A 21721-nucleotide genomic window follows, 5' to 3' on the forward strand; every position below is an offset into this window, starting at 1 on the left:
TGGGGATCGAACCTGGCCCCCCTGCATTGGGAACATGGAGTCTTAGCCACTGGACCACCAGGGAAGTCTCAATCAACATATTTTGAATATGTGAATGAGTAAACACACAATCTGATAAGTGATTGAAGTAATTAAATGAAATTATAAATACGACAGGCTAGGAGAGCCAAGTGGGTATGTCATTAAGATGTAGATAAAGCATTCTATTATAGATTGATAAAGTTAGATTAGCTTCAGCAGCATTTCTTCTTTACTTTTGATACATGCTAAGACATGTAAGAGCTTTTAGGTACCTGTTGTTAAAAGAAAAGCAGACTTCCTTTCATTCTAAACCAAAGGGAAGGAAGGAAAGTGTCAAGTGTGATGGCCACACAGGAAGTCAGTTTTTTTATTGTCTCCAAAACAATTTCCTCTACGTTCTTAAAAGTAGGCCTTCCTTTCCTCAGGGTCGTCTTCTTAAAAAAAAAAAGCTTGAGGAGTGTTCTCCTGGGCTGGGAAGGAGAAAAGTTGGCCTCAGTTCTCTGGAATCTGTGCTATAATAAGGCCCACCTCACAGACCTTCAGTTCAGTTCAGTTGCTCAGTCATGCCCAACTCTTTGCAACCCCATGGACTGCAGCACGCCAGGCCTCCCTGTCCATCACCAACTCCTGGAGTTTACTCAGACTCATGTCCATTGAGTCGGTGATGCCATCCAACCATCTCATCCACAAACCTTAGAGAACAGCTTATGTGCAGAGACTAGCACCCTTCAGACACATATGGTGGGGTTGGGGGTGTGGGGTTAAACAGGAAAGGCTCTGTGTGAGGAAACTGGGACTCAGCTCGTCCTCTGCAAGGCAGATACGAGCCATGTTTCTCCTGTAGGCCATCTTGACAGGCCCCTTCTTCTGCTATACAGTCAACTCATTTGCAGAGGCAGATCTACTCTGGGGTAATGCTGGGCCCAAGGCTGGTAGTGGTCATCTGCAGTATTTCAGGACAATCTGATTTTCCCACGTGGGGCACGGGAAGCACCAAAAAAACATGTGTCTAAGTCTTCATCCCTAGTACTCCAGAATGTGATCTCATTCGGAAATAAGTTCCTAGCAAATGTAATCAGTTGAGATCATTAGGTTGATCCTAACCCAATATGACTGATAACCTTATAAGAGAAATTTTGGGACGTCCCTGGTGGTCCAGTGGTTGAGAGTCCACCTGCCAAGGTGAGGGGAAACAGGTTTGATCTCTGGACTGGGGAGACTCCACATGCTGTGGGGCAACTAAGCCTGAGCGCCACAACTACTGAAGCCCGTGTGCTCTAGAGCCCGTGCTCCACAATAAGAGAAGCCACTGCAGTGAGAAAGAGCCCACAGTCTGTAGCAGACAATAGCCCCCGCTTGCCACAACTGAAAAAAAAAGCCTGCATGAAGCAACAAAGACCCAGAGCAACCAAAAATAAATAAGTAGATAATTTTTTTTTTTAAGATAAAATCTGGACACAGACATACACATACAGGGAGAATGCCATGTGAACACAAAGACAACCATCTACAAGCCAAGGAGAATGGCCTGAATTTCCTCACAGTCCTCAGAAGGAACCAATCCTGCCAATTCCTTGATTTCAGACTCCTATGCACTCCAGAGCCATGAGATAATAAGCTTCTGTATCACCTAGTTTGTGGTACTTTGTTGTGGCAGTCCTAGCAAACTAATACAGAGTCTAGGTCTAAAGTATCTAAAACTTTTAAAACATAGGGAAACAAGTGAAGAGGAAGGCTTTGAGAGACCAGTCACCTTTAGGAGATGGCTCTCCCTGTTCCCCAGCCTGAAGTAGATGCTCCCCTGTGCCACCCCGTGCCTGTTAGTTAGTGTTAGTCACTCAGTCATGTCCGACTCTCTGCTACCCCATGGACTACAGCCCACCAAGCACCTCTATCCATGGAATTTCCCAGGCAAGAATACTGGAGTGGGTTGTCATTCCCTTCTCAAGGGAATCTTCCCAACCCAGGGGTCGAACCCAGGTCTTCTGCATTGCAGCCAGATTCTTTACCATCTGAGCCAACCAGGGAAGCCCCCCTGTGCCTGTGCATCTTTCCATCAAAGAACCTGTTATCCAGAAATGTAACCATTGATTTACACATTGGCCCCTCCTGGGACACAATTCTTTGGGTGTAGAAATCATGCCTTTTTTGATTTTGTATGTTCATCAGCTAACGATGCCCAGCATATAGCAGGCCCTCAATAAATGTCTGTGGAAGGAAAGAATGAGTGAATGCCTTGGAAGAGGCCCAGGGAGACTGGTTTATCATAGACATCCTAACTCACCAGGCCCATCATGAATCACCTTAGGGTCACCTTGTTATAATTTCTCCCTAGAGAAGTATTATAAAAGGCAAACCCTTCTCCCTACATTTCAGCCTTGGCTCATAGATAAGGCAACTTTGACTGCCCCCCAAACTTAGGCACTGTTGGAGAGGACATTTCTGTTTTCTTTCCGCCTTTTCCTTGGACATCCTCAAGAGATGAAAGAGTTAATCTGATTGGTGAGTCTGGCATCTATTAGGCTTCATTGTGGACTTCCCTGGTGGCTCAGTGATAAAGAATCCATCTGTCAACGCAGGAAATGAGGGTTCAATCCCTGGGTCGGAAAGATCCCCTAGAGGAGGAAACAGCAACTCACTCTAGTATTCTTGCCTGGGAAGTCCCATGGACAGTAGTATTCTTGCCTGGGAAGTCCCATGGACAGAGGAGATTGGATGGGCTACAGTTCATGAGGTTGCAAAAGAGTCAGACATGACTTGGAGACTCAACAACAGGCTTTATTGTCAGAGGATGGCTCACTCTGCCTCAAGAGAAGGAAAAATCTCCCCCCTTCCCTCTCTCTCCCTCTTATTCTTTGGGCTCATAGCTGCAGCTCAATTTGGGCTTCCAGTTATGCAGTCGGAGGCCCTGATTGGGTCTCCCTGGGATAGTGATGGTAAGAACACACACCGTGCTCCAGCTTCTCGGCCTACAGCTGGAGGAGAGGTAGTGGGAAGCCCCGTGTTGGCCTCAGGCCTGTGGTGAGAGCTTTGGGAAATATGTCTGAAATATCAATTCTTACCACATCAGGAAGTTTAAAATTCTCATCATAACAGGAAGTTTATTTTGCTTGCTGCTATGTCTCTAGGGTAATACCACCTCAAAATTTGGACACACTCATTAAATGTCTGCTGAATAAATCCTTGTTCGGCCCAATTCTTTTTGTCTATACTCTTGGTCTAAACCTAGGAAGGGATGAGAGGTAACTGGACAACCTAACAAGAATTGTTTCCTGCTGTGTGATATTGAACATGTATGCTGAATCAGCTACGGGGCAGTGGGGGTGAGGCAGACATGGGGTTACCACGCTCTGTGTACTCTGAGCAGCATTTCTTTACACATGCAGAGAACATTGAAACTACTTGGGGGGAACTGCCCACACACTATAAATAAGCTCATAATAAGTTTAAATATCTGCTGCCAGCTGCTCTGTGCTTATCACTTATCGCTGCTCTCAGTGGCTGCAGTGCACAGCCCTTCTCATTAATCAAAAAGGAGAATGTCTGGAGCTGAGCTGAGAAGTCCTTACTTGTTCTCTGATTGCAGGTGGAGTCATCCCCAGGGGTTCCATTGGCATTCCATGCATAGGCCTTTATGGTGTAGAGAGTCCCGGAGTCTAAACTGGTGAATGTCAAGGAGGTGTTGGTGGTATTCTCTTTCCATATTCTACCCAAGCCATTAGCTTGCATAATGGACACAGAGAATCCAATGGCCATATATACAGCTTCCCACTGCACAAGAATAGAGTCTGAACTTGGAGAGCTTACTTGTAGAATAGGTGCCGCCAGTACTGCAAAGACAAAAACATGTCCATTTGCATTATGAAAGTGAGATCAAGGATAATTCAAATTTAGGAATAGAAAATTTGAGCTTGATTATCCATATTATGAAAAAATTATTTGCTTTGCAATAGGATTCATGTCAGAGTTGTTATAATTGTTATTTAAATGTGTATTAATTCCAGATGACTCAGCAGATGACTCAGAGTGGCAGGTGGCGCTAGTGGTAGAGAACCTGCCTGCCAACGCAGGAGACATAAGAGACGTAGGTTCAATCCCTGGGTTGGAAAGATCTCCTGGGGGAGGATATGGCAACCCATTCCAGTATTCTTGTGTGGAGAATCCCATGGACAGAGGATCCTGGCAGGCTACAGTCCACAGGGTCACAAAGAGTCAGACACGACTGAAGAGACTTAGCACCCACACACAGCAGAGGAATGGGAACAGAAATTCTAATATTAGGCATACCTTCAACTGGAAGTTGGTAAGAAATTAGATAAAACCTCTTAATCATAAAATAAATTAATAAAAGAAATGACAATTTATACTATTTTAATGTGCACACAACCTTTCAGAAGTATGCCAAGGTATAACTTCATCAAACCAATGTAAGTCAAGCTGATGACAAACTTGAACGGGTTTTATTTAAAATAAGTCAAAGAACAGCAAAATCACTTCTACGTGTTTATCATACCCCACGGTCTTCATAGATAACCGAGGTTAAAAACAGAAATCCCTTTTTCAGAGATTTTAAAGCAGGGATGCTTTTAACAATGCCCAAAAATGGGTTTTATTTTCCAAAGCATCTGGAATTTAAATACCACCTCCTCCACAGTTATTTGAATTTAAAAAAAAAGTGTCACTTGGTGGCTTTCACTTCTGGGCCCTGAATCATCAGCACTCACAAGACAAAGAATTACATCATGCATTTGCAGCCTTAGTACAATTGATTCAGGTCACAAGCAATTGCTCAGTAGAGGATGAGCATCGAGCTACCTGTCTTTGCCTGTTTTGGAGGTGATGCTTGGCTTCTCCCCGCAGGACTGATGGATCTGATGGTGATCTGGTACAAGGTTGCAGCTTTCAGGCCAGTCACAGTGCCTGGGGAATTGGCCACCATGGTCTCAACGACAGTGTTCCCGTCTTTGGCCGTGAGGAGGTAACTGGTGGCCCCTGGCACTGTAGCCCATTCCACAGTGATACTGTTGCTGATTTTTGAATAAGCCTGATCAATAGTGGGTATTTCGGGAGCTAAAAGAAATTTTGAAGATGTACATTAGTTAGAGTACCTATAAGGGTTACTTCTTTCATCATTTTACTCTTCAAACTAAGTCATTCTCATGCCATCCTTCAGACATAAACTTTGCCCTTATTTTCCCGATCAAGAAAAAAAAAAGAAAGATGGGGAAAAAAAAAAGAGAGGGTAAAGCTACTACTTTTCAGAAGAGAGTCAGAAAGCTCAAAGTTCCCATTCAGGAATGGGATTTCAAAGAGGTTTTCCCCAGTTGCTTCTTTTTGTACTTTTAAAACAGTTAAGAATGGGGAATAATTTTGAGAAAGAACCCTGAGGGGAGGGAGAGAGTAAAGGAGGGACTTCACTCTGGAGGATTCTACTCCAACTTGTGAATCCCCAGCCTCCTTTGTCCCTAATCTTGCCTCCCTGCCCCACAGCTGTGCTCCACTGCCTTCAGTGATGGTCCACCTCCATCCCCCATCCCGCCACAGCTTTGACTTCCTTTCATGCACTTTGCACACTTCCCAAGTGGTATTTCACCTAATGGAAAAGGAGGGAGAATTGGGTTGTTTCATAATTGCTCCATTGTACTGTTTTAGTACTATCAGAATGTAACAATTTTAAGATTCTTCTATATAAAATATTAAAAATTAAACATTATTCTCTCCTTCTCTATCAAAATATCTGCCCCAGAATAAGAATGAGTTGCTGTGGTCCCTCCTCACCTGGACCTGGCCATGGTTTGCCAGGAGGCGATGAATGCTTATGTTATGAATTTACACTAGGCATTCCTATACTTTGGGAATGGGGTAGGAGATACAACATGGCAATCAGATTGATTACTCTGCAAAACTCCGCGGACACAAAAATGCTCTAGGTGTAGGAGGTCCAAGTGGAAGAAAAGGTCAAACCGAAATTGCTGGGTTTTATGTTTAATGAACTGCAATTGTGGGCTTCCCTGGTAAAGAATCTGCTTGCCAGTGCAGGAGATGCAGGTTCGATCCCTGATCCAGGAAAATTCCCTGGAGAAGGAAATGGCAACTCACTTCAGTATTCATGCCTGGGAAATCCTACGGACAGAGGAGGCTGGCGGGCTACCGTCCATGGGGTCGCAAAAGAATCCAACACAACTTAGCAACTAAACAACAACAACAACTGCATTTGCTGGGTAAGATCACTGTATGCCAAATTCAAAACTAAAGGGCAAAACAAAACTCTAGGGCAAAGAGGAGAAGGAGTAAATACAGTGTGAATGTGTGATTTGCCAGTATCAACTCCCTCCAGCAGACCCCCACCTGCCAAATCGCCTTGTGCATGACACAGACAACCTTCTCTTTCTGTCCCCAAGGCCAAGAGAGCTGGCTTTGGCAGCATCTCAGAAATAACCATGCTGCAAGAATGGACAAAGAGTCCACTGTGCACTGGCCAGACATTCCTTGAACATCACCCAGGACTGTCTCCTTCACCATCAAAAGAAAACTCTGATGGCTTATATATCCTGGGGAAAAGTTGCAGGGATTCATCTTAGCCATTTGCCAGCAGAAGCTGACTCTGCAGGAAGCGCCTATGTCCCCACCCCCCTGCAGGACAGAAAGCCCCCCAGGGGTCTCACATTCATTTCTCCTCACACTCATCCCTTTTCTGTGCCCCAGTTACTTGTCCTTGGCTAGTCCTTGGCCTTCTTTCTTCTGACTTTGTGGTATCTCTCAACCTCTGCTTCTTCCTTTGACCCCATTATTCATCTTATCTCCTGTTAGCCAGTCCTGCTCATTGCAATGGACTGATTTCCTGGACAACTGACAACCAAACCAGACGTTGTTGTGACAGTGCCTTCATGGAGTGGTCCATTTGAAAGGCATCTAAAAGGCTGGCATAACACAGACTATCTCCCCACAGGCCTGTCAAGGAGCCTGAGGACTCCACAAACTTTGTCCTATTGAATTAATCTGGGAGGGGCACAGTTACCCAGCATAGTAGTACATAAAGCCAGTATCAGCAGGATGAAACACAGAGTTTCATGGCAAGAAAACAGAAAAGGATTTAGATTCCAGAATGCTAGGTTGGAGCCTTGGCTCTGCCATTTGCTTCTGTCTGTGAATGTGTACTGGAGAGGAGTATGGCAACCCACTCCAGTATTCTTGCCCGGAGAATCCCATGGACATAGGAGCCTGGTGGGCTACAGTCCACAAGGTCGCAAAGAGTGGGACACGACTGAAGCGACTGAGCACACATGCATCAACATGTACAAGTGACTTCACCTCTTCCAGTCTCAGTTTTCTGTCTTGAATATACGGAATACTAATAATTCCTACATCTTTGAGTTTACTTTGAAATGTAAAATGTCTGCATCTTAAGATAGTAAAGATTAAGTGAAATAGTGAATGTAAGGGCACATTGAAAGGGAGGGAGGGTTAGTGTGTGTGTGTGTGTGTGTGTGTGTGTATGAACCAGGGCTAGCAAATTTTGGGTTTGGAAAAGCCAGGCCTCATGGTACTGCCATGGGGGTGGGGGTTGCTACCAGAGGAGGTGGGATTCTGGAGGGTCTGGGATAGGCACAGGCTGGAGAGACAGAGTGCTTATTTACACATGGCATCTAGAGCAGCATCTGACCAGTAATGGCAACGAAAAAAGATCAACATCACTGTACTATGTTTCCCTTAAAAGATATGAGATTGAGTAGGACGTGTAAGTCTCCATAAATTAGCAGTGGTTCTTCACTCTTCCTTAGTTCTATATTTGGCCCACTTACTGCATTGATGAAAGAGAAAAATTTATTCCCTAGATTTGTAATCAACCAAAAGTGAAACCCTTTGAGTCTCAACATTTGTGCATTCTACCAACTCAGAGATCTAAATTATCCCAGCTGGCCCCAGGGATCAGACACAGATAAGTAGCTGATGCCAAGAGCCCAGAGAAAATCAAAATACACACACACCAAATGAAATTTCCTATGCAGTATCAATAAAACACTTTGCATCTGTTGAAAAGACAGGATGAATCAGTTGACAGCATCATCAGTATCTCAGCCTGTCCCATTCCTTCTCTCAAATAGTGTGGAGAGTGGGGTTGAAAAGGGGCCCATTTTGAGGGCTCATTGTGTCTGGGTGTTCTGGGAGGACCCTCTAAGAGACAGCAGAGCTAGATTTCATCCATTTAAAGGCCACTTATTATTTTAAAAATTACTTCGTGTATATGGCCAAATAGTTCTTCTCACAGCTTCCTAGTCAGCACTGAAGGTGTCTTAACAATAAGTAAGAATAAAGCATGGCATAATAATTTTAAAAAACCTATTTTATAAGCACAGATTTTTATGGCTCAGTCATAAATCTCTATCACATATTTTCATTCTTTATTTATACTTCCTTTTCTGTGGAATGAACAAAATAATAAATAAAAACTGTTCTTACTTGTACTGAATTGCTAAGAGAGTTTATTTGTGATATAATTGATATAATATGGTTTCTTCAGATAATCTAAATCTCTGAACATAAATTTCCATTCTAGGGACTTAAATTTCTAGAATGTATGAGCCAGGAGAAGCCCGTAGAGAAATAATCCTTGCCTTCAGTCATTTATTCAAGAAAAATGGTGATAAAATCTTCTAAAAGAAAGAATTTTTCTAGCTCTGGGTTATCATTATCTATATTTTATGGATGCAATATTAGAGGTATAAAATCTTTTTACTAAAGTAGAGAATCTTGAAATTTTGATCAAAACTGTTTCTAGCTCTCTCCTCTAATTCCTTAGAAGACAAATAAGAAAACTTATATAAATTAGGCTCTTCACTATAATTTTTTTTCTTTGACTGGAATGATAATCATTGCAATATTTTCCTAATGGGTAACTATGTCTGAGAAAAATCTATGACTGCATGACTCTATACAGCTCAAGATGAATATCTTATGAGGATGTATCTTTAAAGTTTGATCAATGTATTTGTCTTACCAGTTACACTCACAATATGAGTACTCAAAAAATGTTGAATATTTTTCTTGGTATAGCCTTTCTATTTTAGGGCAGTATAAGAATTAATAGTGGAAATGAAAATGAAATATGGGTAGGGTAAACTTGCATTTCAGGGAATGTTACCTGTTTTTGTTGAAGCAACCTGAAAAGAAAAGTTTAGAAAGTTAGAACTATAAAGAAAAACACCATTTGAGGAAATATAAAACCTAAATCAGAGCAGTAATACACTTAGAACAACATGTTTATACATAATGTGAGCAATCTTCCAATCCATACACAGTAGCGATTTGCACAAACTATTTCCCCAATACTAAAATCTACCAGAAAGCAATCCTAAACAGAATTGAGAGGCTGGAGGCAGATCGTATTTCTATTTCATTTTTCTTCCTGAATCTGCCTACTGATTAATTCAGTAACTGCTGACAGATTTTTTAGAAACCTTTGTCTTTAAAACATAATGATATTCTTGTTTTCTTTTACTAGTAAATTGCATTAAATTTTAAACACACAAACATATACAATCTTGGTATAGTCCCAAAGTATCTTGATTTCTATTTCTCCACCCCCAAAGCCTTCAAAAAAAGAGAAAGATATTGAATGTATCTTTCCCCCCCCTAAATAGTTGCAGGTAGGTCAGAATGGTGAACTCACCATTTTAAGGCAGATAAGACTGAAGCCAACCACAGATAAAAATTTCACCCGTGCACCAGCCATCCTGTTGGACTGAGCACTCACATGGCACACAACGAAGTGGGCAAGGTCCTCCTTGGTCTCCAGGTGGGCAGCACTTCTGGTTGCTGGGATGTGGGGCTGCAAGGCTGGAAACAGACCCTGGGAAGTAGCTCCTCCCCTTCTGTGTGGAGCTGACCTGTAACTAGGGGCACCTGGAGACTGGCAGGTACAGGTATTGCAAAGGCTGAAAAAAAGAAGAGAGTGGAAATAAGCCATGCCAAGCGGGCCAAAAGGCTACTGTAACTGGGTGTAGAATGCTCTCCTTTTCTATTCAAATTTTTTTCTAAATAAAAATTTAACAAAGCTGTATAGAAATTATTGACATAGTGGAATGACTATTTTAAACTTGGGGATTCTGACCAGTTTTAATTTCTTCTTTGTCACCTTTATTTGTTATTCTTTCTGTTGTTTCAATGCAAAGTGATCAGTTCTGCTGTGGGCTGGTCCTGGGGGAACTGGGGAGATGTTGTTTATGGGTACAAACTAAAAACTAGTAGAAAAATATATTTGGGGGATTTAACATGCAACATAGTGATTATATTAATAGTTAATGATATAATATTTATAAATCTCAAAGTTGCTAAGAGACCAAATTTTAACTGTTCCCAACACAAAAAAGAAATACTTATGTGATGTGATAGAGGTGTTAGATAATGCTACTGCAGTAATCATACAATATGTAAATGTATCAAACTAACACTTGTACACTTCAAACTTATGTCTCAAACTTGACAGTGTTATACATCAATTATATGTTTAAAGAAAGAAAGAGAGAGACAGAAAGGAAAAGAAAGGACAGGAGCATGTCCCTACACTGAGAAAGACAGTGGGAGGTCCTTGATGAGCACATTAAATTCATTCATCCCAGCACTGCCCTGACATTCTAGTACCTTTTAGATTCAGGGCCATCTTTCTAGTTCAGATCCTTACTAATAATTAGCATTTAATCCAAGCACTATAATATTAATTCTAACAATAAACAAGGATGTAAATGAGTAATAAACATTGTTAACTGACTTGTATGAAATCATACTAGTATTAAATGGTAGAGCTTGGACTAAAACTCATCAATCTGACTCCACTTCCAACCAAAATGGGATAAAAGGAACTGATTTTACCCTCTCTGACTTCAAGACTTATTATACATCTATAGTAATTAAGACAAGACTAATTATAAGGATTGGTATCAAGATAGATAAGTAGATCAATAGAGCAGAATAGAGTTCAAAAATAGACCAATATATATGTGACAATTGATTTTCAAAAAGGTGTAAAGGCAATCTAATGGGAAAGAGTCTTTTCAACAAATGATGCTGAGGGAATTCCCTGGCAGTCCAGGGGCTGCCATGGTGGTTCAGATGGTAAAAAATCTGCCTGCAAAGCAGGAGACTTGGGTTTGATCCCTGGGTTGGGAAGATCCCCTGGAGAAGGGAATGGCTACTCACACTCCAGTATTCTTGCCTAGAGAATCCATGGACAGAGAAGTCTGGTGGACTATAGTTCATGGGGTTGCAAAGAGTCAGACATGACTGAGTGACCAAGCACACACACACCAGTGGTTAGGGTTCCACACTTCCACTGCAGGGGACATGAGTTCAGTCCCTGGTCGAGGAACTAAGATTCCCAAACAGAACTGTGCAGCCAAAAAAAATGAAAAAAACAAAAACCAAAACCCAAAAACAAATGATGCTGAAAAAAATTGGACAACCATATGCTAAAAGCATAAACATTAATCCATACCTCATACCGTATAAAAATTAATTCAAAGTGGAGTATAGTCCTAAACATAACATCTAAAAATATAAAACTTCTGTTAGAAAAAAAAAAGAAGAAAATCTTTGTGACGTTAGGTTAGATAAAGATTTCTTTGATATAATACTGAAAGCACGATCCATTGTAAAAATTTTATAAATTGGACTTCAACAATATGAAGAATTTCTGCACTATTCCAAGAATGAAAAGACAAACCAGAGAGTAATATTTGGGGGAAATATTTGCAAATCACATGTTTTACATAGGCCTTGGATCCAAAAAATTTTTAATTAAAATTTAGAAAAAATATATATGTATGTATATGTGTATGTATATACTCCCAAAACCCGGTAATAAGAAAATAACTCAATAAAAAACAGGCAAAAGATTTGAACAAACATTTCACAGAAGAAGATATATACATGAAAAATAAGTACATGAAAATGTCCTTAGGGAGTTCCCTGGTGACCTAGTGGTTAGGATTCAGCTTTCACTGCCATCGCTAGGGTTCAATCCCTGGTCAGGAAAGTTCCTGCAAGCAGCATGGTGAGGGAAAAAAAAATCCTTAACATTATTAGTTATTAGGAGAATGTAAATTAAAACCACAATGAGATACCACTGCATACTTACTACACGTCTAAAATTAGAAAGACTGATGATACCAAATGTTAGCAAGGAAATCTCATTCCTGATAGGAACATAAAATGGCACAACCAAAAAGCAACTTGACTATTTCTTAAAAAGTTAAACACACACTGATTATATGACCCAGTCATTTCACTCCTAGTTATTCGCCCAAGAGAAATAAAAGTATATGTTCATATAAAAACTTGCATACAATGTACATACAATGGAATATTACTCAGCCATAAAAAGGAACAAAACTGGGTCATTTGTAGAGTTGTGGATGGACCTAGAGACTGTCATACAGAGTGAAGTGAGTAAAAAAGAGAGAAACAAATATATTAATGGTTACATGTGGAATCTAGAAAAATGGTATAGGTGATCTTATTTGCAAAATAGAAATAGAGACACAGACATAGAGAACAAATGTGAGGACATCAAGGGGGAAAGGTGGAATAGGAGGTGGGATGAGTTGGGAGATTGGGATTGATACATATATGCTATTGATACTATGTATAAATTAGGTAACTAAAATTCTGAAAGAGATGGGAATACCAGACCACCTGACCTGCCTCTTGAGAAACCTATATGTAGGTCAGGAAGCAACAGTTAGAACTGGACATGGAATAACAGACTGGTTCCAAATAGGAAAAGGAGTACGTCAAGGCTGTATATTGTTACCCTGTTTATTTAACTTATATGCAGAGTACATCATGAGAAACGCTGGGCTAGAAGAAGCACAAGCTGGAATCAAGACTGCCGGGAGAAATATCAATAACCTCACATATGCAGATGACACCACCCTTATGGCAGAAAGTGAAGAGGAACTAAAAAGCCTCTTGATGAAAGTGAAAGAGGAGAGTGAAAAAGTTGGCTTAAAGCTCAACATTCAGAAAACGAAGATCATGGCATCTGGGCCCATCACTTCATGGGAAATAAATGGGGAAACAGTGGAAACAGTATCAGACTTTATTTTTGGGGGCTCCAAAATCACTGCAGATGGTGATTGCAGCCATGAAATTAAAAGACGTTTACTCCTTGGAAGGAGGGTTATGACCAACCTAGATAGCATATTCAAAAGCACAGACATTACTTTGCCAACAAAGATCTGTCTAGTCAAGGCTATGGTTTTTGCTGTGGTCCTGTATGGATGTGAGAGTTGGACAATAAAGAAAGCTGAGTGCCAAAGAATTGATGCTTTTGAACTGTGGTGTTGGAGAAGACTCTTGAGAGTCCCTTGGACTGCAAGGAGATCCAACCAGTCCATCCTAAAGGAAATCAGTCCTGGGTGTTCATTGGAAGGACTGATGCTGAAGCTGAAACTCCAATACTTTGGCCACCTCATGCGAAGAGTTGACTCATTAGAAAAGACCCTGATGCTTGGAGGGATTGGGGGCAGGAGGAGAAGGGGACGACAGAGGATGAGATGGCTGGATGGCATCACCGACTTGATGGACGTGAGTTTGAGTGAACTCCGGGAGTTGGTGATGGACAGGGAGGCCTGGCGTGCTGCAATTCATGGGGTCGCAAAGAGTCAGACACGACTGAGTGACTGAACTGAACTGAACTGAATGAGAACCTATTGCATGGCTCAGGGAACTCTACTCATTGCTCTGTAGGGATCTAAATAGGAAGGAAATCCAAAAGAGAGGGGATATATGTATACATATAGCTGATTTACTTGGCTGTACAGTAAAACTCACACAATCCAACTATACTCAAATAGAAAATTTTTAAATTTTACACAAATATTTCTAGCAGTATTTTTAAAATAGCACCAAAATGTAAGCACATCAAGTCCAACAAACAAACTGAATGACAAACAAATGGACTAGTACTTAGTGAAAAAATGAACGAACTACTGATACATACAACAGGAATGAATCTCAAAATAATTATTCTGACTGAAAAATAGCCAAGCCAAAAAAAATATATATATATATATGTAGACCTATCCGATTATATAAAATTCTAGAAAATGCAAAGTACTCTGAAAGCTGAAAGCAAATCAGTGGTTGCCTGGGATGGCAAAGGGCAGAAAAGAGGGATTACAAAACTAATACAATATTGTAAAGTTTAAAAAAAAAAAAGTACAATATAGAAATGTATCAAACCAACACTTGTACACCCCAGATTTATACTTCAAACTTGACAATGTTATATGCCAATTATATTCAGAGAAAGAAAGACAAAAAAAGGACTGGAGCATGTCCCTGCGCCGAGAAAGAGTGGGAGATCCTTAACAAAAACATTAAATTCATCCAGCCCTATTACCACCTGCCATTTACAAGAGGGATTACAAAACTGGGGATGAAGCACATGTATGTTATCTAAATTATGGTGATGGTTTCATGTGTGTATACATATGTCAAAACATTGAGTTTATATTATAAATATGTGCAGTTTATGGTATGTCAGTTTATCTCACTAAAGTTGTTTTAAAAAAATCAGTCTAACTCTATACTCTAAGATCCTTCCACTAAACCATTCTTCTGTGAGTTGACTACTATGCATTCAAGACATTTTCACTTGTGCATTTAACAAGTTTCTATGGGGCTTCCCTGATGGCTCAGGTAGTAAAGAATCTGCCTGCAGTGTGGGAAGACCCCAGTTCCATCCCTGGGTCAGGAAGATCCCCTGGAAGGGCGTATGGCAACCCACTCCAGTATTCTTGCCTGGAGAATTCCATGGAGAGAGGAGCCTGGCAGGTACAGTCCAAGGGGTTGCAAAGAGTGAGACACAACAGGACTGAGTGACTAACACTTTCACTTTCATAGAGTACCTACTGCATACCAGGCACTGTTAGGGGCACTGGGGATATAAACAGAAGCAAATCAGAGCTCTGCACTCATGGAGGACTCTAGTAAGAGGAAGACCAAAAGAAGCAGCTAATGTTAGAACTATTTAATGCCAGGTATCGCTAAACATGAACAAAAAGCAGAGTAACAGGAGAGAATATGGAGGGATGGAGTTGAGTTGTATACCACAGTCAGAGAGGACTTCTCCAGCAATGATGTGCTTGAGCATGGACATCAGGGAAGAGAGGATAAGTCCCTTGGAAACAGGAAAAGAACATGCCAGGCGGAGGGAGGAGGAAAAGGAAAGGGCCTGAAGAGCAGGAGGGCTTGGCCAGAGCAAGATGAGCACTCACACCCCCTAGCTGCGGAAGTGTTGGTGGCTGGAACGCTAGCTGAGCCTCTCTCAAGCTTGCCCTTAGCCTAGAGTTCCTTGCTCAAAATCACACACTCTTCCCTGGGGCAACCACATCCAAAGACTGGGAGATGAACAAATACAGTTGCTCCTTGCCTGATTTCAGGAGGGGAGATTTACCAAAGTGAATGGTGCACTATGGCATCTACCAGGGTCAGATGAGGGTGAGGCTAGAGAGGCAGAAAAGGAGCAAAATTTGAGGCACCATGCTCAGGCTCACACAAGCCCAGAGTTCCACTCATTCATGGTCATGGTCATGAATTTAAAGAGATGCCAGTCAGCATGGTTGTCTATTTTTCTGGTCATGTGCAGGCACAGAGAAGACTGAGAGTTGTATTTAAGTAAGACTAGGGTATTACTTCTAGTCCTAATTGGGGGCTTCTCTGGTGACTCTGACGGTAAAGAATTTGCCTGCAATGCAGGAGACCAGGGTTCGATCCCTGGGTTGGGAAGATCCCCTGGAGAAGGGAATGGCTACCCACTCCAGTATTCTTGCCTGGAGAATTCCACAGACAGAGGAGCCTGGCAGGCTACAGTTCCTGGAGTTGCAGAGTTGGATGTGACTAACACATACACATAGCAGTATTATGAGGCAGCCATGATGGAGAGAGACTGCAGCAAGGGAACTGAGAATGTTTACAAAGAAGTGATTTCCAATAATGGATTGTGGAAACTAAGCTGGGTGGGCAAGAAAGTGAGGCTTGCTGCCTTGTGACCATGGAGGTGGAAGGGACCACAGTGGAGAATGAAAAGGTGGCAGGAACAATAGACAGGAGGACCCAGTGGAGTTAAAGAATTGTTGGAAAGGATATGCGAGGGAAGTAAGCAGAAAATGGGGAGTAGATGAATAGAGAATGGGATGTTTGAAATGGAACTATGGAGAAGTTTGCTATTGGTGATGGTCCAGTTCTAAGATGTTAACCATGGGAAACAGCAGCTGAGTTCAGGTGGAAGAAAAAAAAAAAAAAGCATTACAAGTCAGGTGATCAAGAAATTGAAAGGCCTGATTGGAAAAATTGTTCGATGGGTACTGGAATCACTAAGAATTCTGGTAGCAGTGAGGAAAGAGGTATTGAGACATTTGTTAAGCCTTAAGTATTGAACCGGGGCTTCCCTTGTGGTTCAGTGGTAGAGAACACACCCGCCAAGCAGGAGACATGGGTTCAATCCATGGGTTGGGAAGATCCCTTGGAGGAGGAAATGGCAACCCACTCCAGTATTCTTGTCTGGGAAATCCATGGACAGAGGAGCCTGATGGGTTATAGTCGCAAGAGTCAGACAGACACAACTTACTGACTAAACAATACCAGGGCTTTCCTGGTGGCTCAGTGGGAAAGAATCCACCTGCCAATGCAGGAGACACAGATTCGATCCCTGGTCTGGGAATATCCCACGTGCCCTGGAGTAACAAAGCCCATGTGCCCCAACTACTGAGCCTGTGCTCTAGAGCTAGGGATCCACAACCACTGAGCCCATGTGTGCTGCAACTCCTGAAGCCCATGCACCTTAGAGCCCGTGCTCTGAAACAGGAGAAGCTACCATAATAAGAAGCCCATGCGTGGCAACTAGAGAGTAGCCCCAACTCTACACAACAAAGGAAAGCCTGCATAGCAACAAAGACCCAGCACAGCCAAAAATAAAGTTAAAAAAATAAACAACCCACCTACTGCTCCCAACAAGCATTAAAATTGTCGGGGAATATCTTTTGAAGTCTATGGATGACATGAACAACTGAGAGCAGATGATACAATCTGTGGACATGAACATTAGAGGAGCTGAGAGGTTCAGAGAAGAGGTAGAAACATACGATGATTTTATGTCAGCAGCAACTGATTTCTGGCTAAAGTCAACTTCTTAGTTGTAGTCAAATAGATTATGAGTGCTATTGCTGAACAGTTCCATCAGGAAATAATCATATAATGCAGTTGCTTTCTATAAATTTATTTTAAAATTTTGAATTCCTATGCTTACCAACTGTCTGAAATTTTCCTTTCAGAAATGGGAATTCTGCAAAGCAGTAAATGCTTGAGTTTAGGTCCTAAGGGATATGGAGTCTGTTTAAACATTGTGGTGGTTCAGTTGCTAAGTCATGTCTTTCTCTTGTGACCCCATGGACTGTAGCCCACCAGGCTCCTCTGTCTCCAGGATTTTCCAGGCAAGAATACTGGAGTGGGTTGTCATTTCCTTCTCCAGGGGATCTTCCCAACCCAGGGATTGAACCCAGGTCTTCTGCACTGCAGGCAGATTCTTTATCAACTGAGCTATTAGGGAAGCCCTGTTTAAACATTCTTAGGGCACTAATAGGATAATACTAGGAAAATCAAGGTTAGTCAGTCATCCAAAGGCCACGAGAAGGGCTGAAAATAAAAGCTAAAAGAATGAGGTACTTCCCTGACATTTCTGTGGTTAAGACTCTGCACCCCCGTTTGCAGGTAGCTCAAGTTTGATCCCTGGTCAGGGAACTAAGATCCTACAGGCTGCACAGCATGGCCAAAAAGTAAAATGTTAAAAAAGATAATGAAAGAAAGATAATATTTTATGATGCTGCATAATAAGCATCATCAGCTTTCCAGCCCACAATACCTGTGTCCATGTTTCTTGATGCCCAACCTCCAAGCTAATGTTAAGTATTTTAGGTTTTATTGTTGTTCAATTGCTAAGTTGTATCCAATTCTTTGGGGACCCCCATGGACCCCCCACCAGTCTCCTCTGTTCATGGGATTTCCCAGGCAAGAGTACTAGAGTGGGTTGCCATTTTCTTCTCCATGCAGATTCTTTACCTCTGAGCCACCAGGGAAGCCCCTCAGTTTTGTTACTTAGCATACAATTCCAGATTTCAAATATATAATGCTAGGATTCATTTTGCTGAAAGTGACTGAAAAACTATAAAGAAAGTGGCTTAAACAGAAGTTTCTTTTAAGTTTCGTAAGTGTTGGAGCAGAGCATCCAGGAGTTGCAACTCTATTCCATGGAGTCCTGAGGAAGCCACGTTCCCTTAAATTTTTTAGTCGGCCATCCCTAGGATGAGGCCTTCTTTTTACTAGTCCAAGATAAAGCTCCAGCTGTCAAATCAAAGTTCTAAGCAGCAGAATTCAGCAATGTTAGAGGGAAAAGAAAAGATGAACTATATGCCAGTAAGCTTTTAAAGAAAGGTTCCTGCTGCCACATACATCCTGTTGGTGAGAAGTTGGTCTCCTGGCTATGTCAACTGAGCTGAAAGAAAAGAAAATGGCATACACAATCAAAAAGTTCTATTGCTAGGGACTTTCTTGGTGGTCCAGTGTTTAAACTCCATGCTCCCATTGCAGGAGGCAGGGGCATGGGTTCAATCTCTGGTCAGGAAACAAGTTCCCTCATCCCATCATGTGGCTAAGAAAAGAACAAATTCTATTGCTAGAAAGGAACAGAAAATGGATATTGAACTGGGGAAGTCTCTGACACATGAATGAACAAATAAGGTATAAGCACAAGGCATAAGCTTCAGGCCGAATTTGCAATATTTAACAGATGGATAAAGAGAAGTAGGAGGAGAACAGGATAGATGTGACCACAGTTCATCTTTTAGTTTGGAGAAGAGAAGGCAACAAGTGTAGGAATGTCCACTGGGTAGTCTCTGTGTGTGGAAAGTGTGGAGGTGGAGTAGAGGACTTAAGAAACTAGTGAATATCTGAAATACCCACCGGAAGGTAAATAAAAAGAAAGTAGGAATACAGAGCAGAACTGATTGTCCAGAAAAAGACTGGACACTATGGAGATTTATGGTTGCCCTCATTCATACTCCATTCTTCCACCATTTCTGTACCTCCCCTTCGAGGAACTCGTTTCTACCAAGGAAAGGGAATTGTACCTAGGACTTCTTTGCCAATCCAATCAGATAGAGGACATAGTCTTACTTGTACCAAGCGCAGACAGGTTAAGAATTAAGTGTAAAGGAAATTGACAAGACCTCCAATGATCAGGGATTCTTGGTGGTTACAATAAAACAAACTACAAGGCTCATGGGTTTCAAGGAAGAGAAATTCAGGTAATCTTATGGGAAACAGAGAAATTGCAAGAATATCCACTGACCATAATGGAAATGGCACCCCACTCCAGTACTCTTGCCTGGAAAATCCCATGGAAGGAGGAGCCTGTTAGGCTGCATCCATGGGATCGCTAAGAATCGGACACGACTGAGCGACTTCACTTTCCCTTTTCACTTTCATGCATTGGAGAAGGAAATGGCAACCCACTCCAGTGTTCTTGCCTGGAGAATCCCAGGGATGGGGGAGCCTGGTGGGCTGCCGTCTATGGGGTCGCACAGAGTCGGACATGACTGAAGCGACTTAGCATAGCATAGCATAGCATAACGGAAAACAAAAAAACACAAGAAAGTCAGCCAGAAGCAAGGGAGCTTCAGGAAAGTTGTTTATCATGGTATCCCTTTCACATGAGCATCTTCATGATGACAACTCTACAAGTCTTTTCCATTCTTCTAAGGACTGAACAATTCTTAGTTCTCAGGAGTCAGTATGATTCACTTACATAATTCTCAAAATACTTCTTTGATTGACTCCTTCATACCAGACTACATCAGGAGTTACCAACCAACCTAATGAAGTGGCACCCTTATGACTGGTATCTTAATCTACTATTAAAGTATCAGTCAGGGTCCAGTCAGGAGAGAGAAAACACACAGTAATTTGAACAAGGAAAATTTTATATAAAGAATTACTAACCAGTAACAGGGCTACTAAGGGTAAAGAAAGCTCTTAAGAATACAGAAATAGTGGCTATAGGAGCAGTCACTGCCTCTAGGGCTAAGGAAGGGGACTTAAGAGAAAATCTGGAAGAAATTTCCATTGCAAGGCTGAGATCCAGATTTTGTTGGAGAGGGCGTGGCTGTGATCCACTGAGATCCAGGGCTTGAGAGGAGGTGTCAATGAAACTAGTTAGGAAGCCACCCACTGGGAAGTTGCCAGCTGGAGCACCAGCAAGACAGGCTGGGAAGTTGGCAGGGGGACCAGTGGGCTTGCTGGGAAACCCCTCCTGTGAGGCAACACTGGGTGTCCTACATGCCACAGGCCCCTACACTGCAAAAGAAAAAAAATATCAGAACCACAAAGAGAAGTGCCTTCTTTCTGCAGCAAGCCTTCAGCATCCATTGACAAGCTTAACAAAACTTGCCAACAAGCAAGAGAAGTATCTGAAGGGCTCAGATCCTGTTATTACAAAGCAGAGCAATGACCGGTGGATTTAGCAGCTAGGAAATAGGTAATTGACCCATAAATCAGTGGTAGTCCTACAAGGCTCAATTTAACTCAATTTACCAGAACAGGGGTCAGAGATAAAACAATTTATTCAGGAAGAAATGTTCACTGAACCAGTACTTGGACTGGGTGGATGAGTCCAGCATCTAAGAAATCTCTTTTGGCCCTCCTGAGTAGCAAGCAACTGGTGATTTCAGAATTTCTAAATAGGAGGGTAGGAAGAGAAGGCAAGAGTATTTCTCTTGCATTTGCTCAGCAAGCACTGTCATATTTTTGTTTTCACTTACATTGTTTATTCAAAATGTTAAGAATTTATTTGTGGGTGTCAGCTAAATCCACGGACTCAATAGAGAAATAATTCAGCTTCCCAATGGCTGAAAAAAGTACTAACAAAGGAAAGCCCACTGTATGGATTACTGGACTTTAGGTATTTGCTGATCAGGGAAGCTGATTAATTTTTTTTGGTCATACCAAGCAGCTCGTAGGATCTTAGTTCCTCAACCAGTGATTGACTCCAGGCCTTAGGCAGTGAGAGCACAGAGTCCTAACCACTGGACTGCCATGAAATTCTCTTTCCTGATTCTTATAATAAAATGTCATGGCTTGTATTATATGAAATACAAAAGAGGTCAGTTGTTGAATAATTCAAGTTTAACTCACTTTAGACACCACCCTGCTTCTCAATCAGTAAAGAATCTGCCTACCGAACTACAGGAAGAGACCTGGGTTCAATCCCTGGATCTGGAAGATTCCCTGGAAAAGGGAATGGCAACCCACTCCAGTATTCTTGCCTGGAGAATCCCATGAACAGAGGAGCCTGATGGGCTCCAGTCCATGGGGTTGCAGTTAAGACACAACTGAATGACTAACACATACACACATACCCCCCCAACCTGAGTAATTTTACCTGTGCAATACATTATGGATCATTATTATGAAATAGAAATGTAACAATCAATGCTCTGGGAAACAAGACTAATGGATTTTAAGTCAGCTACGATGGTGATGTTTTTCAGTTGGTTGTATTCATGTTGCCGTGTTTCCTGCAGTAACAAACGCTGACGGCCAATTATCCTAAAGTGAAAATGCCACCTCAGAACTATTTGTAAAGTTC

At 41.8% G+C, this 21721-nt stretch overlaps 1 protein-coding gene across 2 annotated transcripts in view; it reads right to left on the bottom strand.

Moving 5' to 3' along the window:
* FNDC7 (fibronectin type III domain containing 7) overlaps window positions 1–10481 on the bottom strand; it is a 33643-nt gene extending 23162 nt beyond the window's left edge. For both annotated transcript variants that reach the window (XM_024990043.2, XM_002686193.6), the window contains exons 1-4: window positions 9692–10481; window positions 9164–9182; window positions 4837–5091; window positions 3591–3851 (exon numbers count right to left, since the gene is read on the bottom strand). In XM_024990043.2, coding sequence (XP_024845811.2) covers window positions 3591–3851; window positions 4837–5091; window positions 9164–9182; window positions 9692–9988 — 832 coding nt within the window. In that variant the 5' untranslated portion in view covers window positions 9989–10481. The remainder of the gene's footprint in view (window positions 1–3590; window positions 3852–4836; window positions 5092–9163; window positions 9183–9691) is intronic.
* Window positions 10482–21721: the final 11240 nt, after the last annotated feature.

The sequence above is a fragment of the Bos taurus genome, chromosome 3 (assembly GCF_002263795.3).
Source record: "Bos taurus isolate L1 Dominette 01449 registration number 42190680 breed Hereford chromosome 3, ARS-UCD2.0, whole genome shotgun sequence".
NCBI lineage: Eukaryota > Metazoa > Chordata > Mammalia > Artiodactyla > Bovidae > Bos > Bos taurus.